The following is a 7057-nucleotide window of genomic DNA, read 5'->3' on the forward strand; positions in this document are numbered from 1 at the left end:
AGGAAAGACTCTATCTGAAGCGAAGGCGGATTCAATATAAACAGCACGAACCCGCCGAGGAGCTGCTGAAATACATCAGCAAGCCCGCACAAACTCGGCTCAATTTAGAAACGCAGATTAAACATTATCGTACTACTTCATCTGTCATTTCACAAGCTTTTAAAAAAATGAATTTAAATAAACTCCAGCACCCTGAGTTTTTTTTTAATATCTAAATCTGTCTAAATTTAGTCCCTGTGTGATTCCAGCACATTCCAATTTGATACTTTGCGTTGTACCTAAACTTCTCCGAAGCACTTTCTGTACACTTGACATCTTGTTTCTATCTCCAAACTGACATCTGTTATTTTATTCAACAATAGCTTGAGGATTATTCGGTTATATGAATCCAGTGTGCTAGACATGCACTTGAACAGGGATGTGTTGTGCCCAGGGCTTGCTTGAGAAGCTGATTGGCAAAGACTGTCACGGTTAGGGCCCAGCTAGTCGGTACTGGCGCATCTGTACCCAACTGGCACTCCGAAAAGGGAGGGGTGGTACGGCGAGAACAGGGGGCTGATGGGGGATGGGGGTCAGGCACCAGGGAAATAAGATCGTGCCTGGCAGTGAAAAAAAAAAAAGAAAAGAACCCTCCCCCAAATGAAATTTCATTGGCTTTGATCTGTCTATTGTGTGGCAAATCCTTTCAGGCCACATGGGAATGCAACGTGTGTGTGTGTGTGTGTGTTTGTGTTTGAGTATGTGTGTGTGTAGGTGGGTGAGTGGGAGTGTGCCTAAGGCAAATGCACTTGGTACAGGATCTGTCTGCATTGAGACAGTGCATCATAGTCTATCAGTATTTTTTTTTTTTTTCTTTTACTTTTGGTGTTTGCCGTTTCCTCTGTCTTTTGTGTCATTGTTTGCCTTGTTTCCTGTTGTTTACGCTTCCTTTTGAATCAGGAAGGTTTAGACTATGTGGCCTAGTCACCCTAATCCTAACTCTAATCCTGCCCTCCTGTGCTTGATTGTGGTGGATTTTTATTTTTTTTTGCAGTGTGTTAATGAGGGGGTGGCAGAGAAGGATTAGAAAAGAGACAGGTCAACTGTAGTCTCTTTTCCTGGGATTTGTGATTTCTCAGTAGTTGGGAGTATCCTCTCTCTCTCTCCTTCTCCCTCCCTCCCTCTCTCTCTCTTTCTTTCTTTACCTCATCTTTGGCTGTTGTTCTTGTGGGTTCAATTCTAAGAATAGCCATAGGATTTGTGGCTGAACTGTCCATGCTCTCTCTCTCTCTCTAGGCAGGAGGGAGGTTCTCTCCAAAGCATATGCCAGGAAACACCCCCCCATACGAACACACACGCACACAAACACACCCTCACTTCCCTAATGCGCTCAGTGTGAGCCGTGTTTGCTTTGGTGTAAAAAGGTCAACACTTCAAATCCAGGCTCATGTACTTCCGTTGAATTTCTCACTTTACCTTACATACTTGGTGCAAGTCCTGCTGCATAAATAAATAATATTAATAAAAAAAAAAAAACCTGGATGCTGCTTTATGCTACTGTAGATAGTCTGATGTTGATCTTTACGTATTGACATTTTTGTAGTTATACACACGCTAGCCAATTCACTTACCCTATTTGTTTGTTTGTCTATTTGATTAGCGTTCTGCTCTCTGACAGTAAACAGGCCCATGTCAGTGTCTTGATCCAGTCGCTGTGCAGTGAGCTGCACTCTCTCTCTCTCTCTCTCTCTCTCTCTCTCTCTCTCTCTCCCTCTCTCTCCCTCTCTCCCTCTCTCTCTCTCCTCTTGCCCTTGGCTGGATCAAGTTCAGAGTAGCGTCTGTTCCGAGTCAGTTGCATAGTGGGCCAGCTAATCTGCTCTGCTGTGTGGTCTTGTCATTCCCCTGATAGAACAGCGGGGAGAGAGAGAGAGAGAGAGAGAGAGAGAGAGAGAGAGAGAGAGGGCAAGGGAGCGATTGGTTTTAGGAATGTGCCGAATCATCCTGCCAGAGTCCCATGATGGCCGATGAGGGGCAGAAACAATGCCTGGCCTTCATCCTGCCGCCTCTCCGCTTCAGGGGTGTCATCTCCTCATTCTGCTAAATGGAGCCTATTGTGTGTGTGTGTGTGTGTGTGTGTTTGAAGCAAGGGGGACTGATCTCATCCATTTCACAGTTTGCTCTTGTTCGCGTAGCTCTTGTGTTTATTTTTGTTCGTATCCTTCACTTGCTCAGACAAATGAAATAAAACACACACTGGATGCTTTGGCTTTCACAGAACTTTCCGGGTGCTCATCTTGATTGTCTGTGAAATCCGTCGCTGAAGCTGTTTCTAAAATATCGACTTGTGAATTTTGTGCTGACCTAAATTAAGAGGAATAGGAGGGATATCCAAGTATTCCATACAAGCGGATGGAACATAACGTTTTCACTAGAGTATTTCTCGAGATTCAGTCCAACTAAATTACAGTCACCGAGCAGACACTTAGCAGGGAGGAGTTTGTTTTAGAAAGGTAGAGCGAGTCTTTGAGGAGTGAATTGCTGTGATGTGAGATTTCTGGGTAGAAGTTATTGTTCTCGCTACCTGCAGACTAAGCTAAAGAACTTCTTAGGATATGACAGTAAAGACAGTGAGGAAACTGAGGAAGAACTAGCGAATGCATTGTGTTTGAATTGGCTCATTTGCCTTGAACTTTCTCATAGAGAAAACGATGTTTTTAATCATTTTAATGTACTCTTTAATGACAGAATCTAGCCAGACGATATTCACTTTGCATATTTTCCGTCATGCCAGATGAGTCATACTCATGTGACGAGTGCCATTGCGGAGTAAGTCATGCCCTTATGAACAATCTCTTGAAGTATTTGGAAGCAGTTCTGTTTTTCCTCCAAACAAACATGTATTATCTAACTCGCTAGACTATTTCTTTTAACGGGCGACGTCTTCTCGCATTGAAATAAAACCATATTCCATGAAGCGACCGCTGCCTGGCTCTATCTGAGAAGTTTGTCTTTGAAACATGCGGGTCAAGAGCTCAGTAAACCCTCGCTTTCCAGCCAGTCCTTATCCTGAAGCCATGGATTTGTAGTTTACTATCTAATTGGAGTCCATTACCAGGTGGTAACCCCCTGGACTCAAGCCCATGTCACCATCACTTCCTTGTAGGCTGTTCACCCCTCCTCTGTTGGTTGCTAGCCAACCCGTCAGCGTCCTGTTGGGCTTTCGTGAAGGTTATGTGTTCTAGAACGTTTAGAATAGGCTCCCGGCCGCCAGAGCCACAGAGGAAGTTGGAAACAGGAAGCTGTGGTTTTAGTGCTGCCACTTTCACTGGTCCAGACGCTCGTTTCTTTTCATTTCTTTTTTTTTTTTCTGAAAGGTAACCAGTTCCTCCTACACGTGGCACAAAAATGAAGAATGCTTTCACTTGCACTTTCCCCTCAGCAACCGTCATATTTAGGGCGAAAAAGTAAAGGTGAAATTTTATTCTCAGCGTTTCAGTGAAGGAGCCTGCGTGCCTGTACTTGCCTGTTTTATTCGGACTCTTTTGTGAATCCGTTGACCCTGACGCTGCTCTGAGACCCGGGTTCTTAATGCCGGCACTGTCTCTTGCCTTGTAGGTTTGTGTTGTTTGACGGCGGTTCTCGTGGCATGACGACCACTAACAAGGGAAACAAGGCCTTGAAGGTAAGTTCTATAGACATGGCAAAAAATGTGTTTTAACTTTTAAATGTCAGAAAGGTCTGTCTTTGTCCCTTTCTATCTGTGTTAGTTTTTCTTTTCTTTTTTTGTTTCAGTCTCTTCTAATTCCTTCTTTCATCTCACTCATTACTTCTTTTCTCCATTTTTTTTGGTTTTGGAATTCCTCACATACTTACATTCTGCTCTCTCTCTTTGTATGTGTGTGTGTGTGTGTGTGTGTGTGTGTGTGTGTGTGTGTGTGTGCGTGTGCGCGCGCGTTCAGGTGAAGAGGGAGCCAGGGGAGAATGGAACAAGCTTGACAGATGACGAGCTGGTGTCCATGTCAGTGCGGGAGCTGAACCAGCACCTGCGGGGGCTCTCCAAGGAAGAGATTCTGCAGTTGAAACAGCGGCGACGCACGCTCAAAAACCGCGGTTACGCCGCCAGCTGCCGCGTCAAGCGCGTCACCCAGAAGGAGGAGCTAGAACGGCAGAAGGCGGAACTCCAGCAGGAAGTGGAGAAACTCGCCTCTGAAAACGCCAGCATGAAGGTGGAGTTGGACGCCCTTCGCTCCAAGTACGAGGCCCTCCAGAGCTTTGCCAGAACTGTGGCCCGTGGGCCCGTGGCCCCCGTCACCAACGCGGCAGTCCCGGTTTCCGGTAGGGGCCCTCTGTCCTCCGTCATCGGCCCCCTCGTGCCTGGCAAGGTGGGGGCCACCAGCGTCATAACAATAGTCAAATCAAAAACGGATGCCAGGTCTTAGTATTCATCAGGGGCTATGAGGAGGGAGGGGGTGGGGGTGGGGGTGGGGACGGGGAGAGAGAGAGAGAGAGAGAGAGAGAGAGAAGAAAAGAGAATGGGGAGGGAGGAGCTTGGTCAGTGCATCATCATTTAGGCACGGGATGGAGTCAGTGTGTGGCAACACCCCCCCCCCCCCCCCCCCCCCCGCCAAATATCAAGGTCAGAGGTCAGTCTTGCACAAATTCCACCTGACTTTCTGTTCACTTTTGGACCGGGGTGGAGAGACGGAGGATATCTGCCTGAAAACTCAACCGCTATTTCTACATTACTCTCAGATGTGGGCAGTCCTACCTCATTCTGTGTTAGAAAGAGGAGCCTACATTGGAGAAAATTCAGTCACCTGAGCTTCCAGTTAAGTTGATTCCTCACGCAAAGACACATAGACACACACACACACACACACACACACACACACACACACACACACACAAAAAAGATGTTAAAGCAGCAGATAGCTGCTAATGCTGATCCCAGGCTATTGCAGTGGTTCTTTGTATTTATATTGGGGTTTTTTTTTTGTAATGTGGTGTTCACATGGGGTCCAAGTGTATTCTGTTTGTGATTGTTCTGTGTTTTTGTTATGAAACTTGTGATCTATGCGGCAGACGTTCGGTTGTTTTGATATACTGTATTTTAGCCACGTTGCTGTTCTTTTTTTGGGGTGGGTGGGGGGGGTGGGGTGGGGGGGGAGTCGCAAAACACTGTTTGTATCACACAGGCCTCCATGGGTTCCCTTGCTCCTCATTCTACATCTTTCAAACTGAATGAAAGGGGGGAGGGGGGGGGGCAGGACTATATTTTACAAAAGAATGATAAGAGTATTGTCATTCACATACTATAAACAGGAGTCAGTGAGGGTAACAATGAATACTGTACTTACTGCACTGTAAAATATCTATCAACTCAAGGTTTTGCAGAAAAAAAAAACAGTATCCCTTTACCTGTGCCTAGTTTTATGCACTGACCAACCACTGATTAGGAGGAAGACTAAGCGGTGTGTGTTCTCTGGTATTGCCCGTTTTTGGAGTTGTATGGTAGCTATCAGGATAATGGAGACCAGTTTATGTGATTGGGTAGTCCTATTTTTGTTTTGTTTTTTATTTTTGTTTTTAAGAGAAAAAAAAGTGAGTGTTGTTTTCCTGAAGCAAACAAACAAATCTGTTGGCAAGGCAATAAGATCTGAATGTTTTAGAAAGCTAAAATGATTATTTTGTTCCTTTTTTTGGAGCTATTGAGAATTTATTTGTCAAACTTGTTTATAGTATGTGAATTTGGTTGTACACTGTTTTTGCAGTTATAGCTGCTAATGAACTGTTTGCGTTAACATGAGTACGAGGTAATAACCGTTGTTTTCTAAGGATAGTTTAGCAAGCATCACCTCCTCATCTTTTCACTAGCTCCAGGTAGAAGTTTTGGTGAAATCACTTTGTTTGATAGAACACAGTTTAGCGAAACAACAATAAGAATATTGTTAAGTTTCCTTCTTTTTTTTCTTTGTTTTTTTTTGTTTTAAATCTTCTCTGGTTTTGAAATGCGGACTATCTGGTCACATAAACAGGTGTGCTCTCACAAGCTTTACCATAAATTTGTCGACATTGTGGCGTTACGTAACGTATTCTAAGAATCTTTGTCTATATGGTGGAGTCTTGAATTTTATAAAATACATAGAGTATCTTGCATTATTTATAAAACATTTAAAAAAAAAAAAAGACTATAAAGTTGTTTGATATCTCTCTTTTTTTTTTTTTTTTGCAATTGTACCAAAAGTGGCTTAACTATTGAAGTCGATAGCTTTTTCTAGTAACTAGGCGCGTAAAAACTGTGGACTAGCGCGTGGTGTGACGTGTAAGTGACAAGGTGACGATATTGTTCACAATATGGTTGTGATGCTCCTCTGTTTTTTTTTTTTGACTTTGGCCAAATACAGGTGATATGTGCAGGGTACCCATAATCCTCCAGCTTGGATGTGAGCGCTAGCTCCCCTCGCGTCATGTTTTAACCTTGACTTGAGCGCGCTTACGACGTGTCTTTTGTAGAAACGCATCTTTATCTTTAAGGATGGTGCACGGTAAATCGTTTGGGCGCCCCCCCCCCTTCCCCCCAACGTTTCAATGAAATTAACAGGAAACTGAGTAACAAAGAGCCCCGGGTGTTAAATCATCCTGGTAGTTGTTAAACTGCAGAGGAACTAACCGTCGTCCCAGTCGACACGGGCGACTGCCGCTCTTCCGAAGAGCCTCTTACAGTCTTACCCTTCCATGCCTTTATCGCAGCCAGCGCTTAGAATACTGGGTCACACTCTGTCCCACACTTGATCTGTTGGCCTTGCATCTCTGTCTGAGCTGTAGGCTGTTAAAATTCTGCTGAACTCAGTTCAGTTCCATTGGCTGGTTCTGTGTGTGAGCTTGGCTTCCTCAATGCCAAAGGATCTGGATGCAGTTTCCTTGACATCAGCAAAAACTGTCTTTGTGTACCCCCCGCCCCCCTTCCTTTTTTTTTTTTTTTTTTTGGGGGGGCAGACTTTCTGAGCCTCAATTTGTGTTTCTGTGTTTAAGAGGGGAACAGGGACAAGGCGGGGTGGAATTGAATGATTTGCACTGA

At 44.6% G+C, this 7057-nt stretch overlaps 1 protein-coding gene across 1 annotated transcript in view; it reads left to right on the plus strand.

Annotated features, from left to right (window-relative positions):
• The window catches only part of mafgb (v-maf avian musculoaponeurotic fibrosarcoma oncogene homolog Gb), a 13745-nt gene extending 9327 nt beyond the window's left edge, over window positions 1–4418 (plus strand). The window contains exons 2-3 of the mRNA XM_030772503.1: window positions 3595–3661; window positions 3939–4418. Of these exons, the coding sequence (XP_030628363.1) occupies window positions 3626–3661; window positions 3939–4418 (516 nt within the window). The 5' untranslated portion in view covers window positions 3595–3625. The remainder of the gene's footprint in view (window positions 1–3594; window positions 3662–3938) is intronic.
• Window positions 4419–7057: the final 2639 nt, after the last annotated feature.

The sequence above is a fragment of the Chanos chanos genome, chromosome 4 (genome assembly GCF_902362185.1).
Source record: "Chanos chanos chromosome 4, fChaCha1.1, whole genome shotgun sequence".
NCBI classification, from domain to species: Eukaryota; Metazoa; Chordata; class Actinopteri; order Gonorynchiformes; family Chanidae; genus Chanos; species Chanos chanos.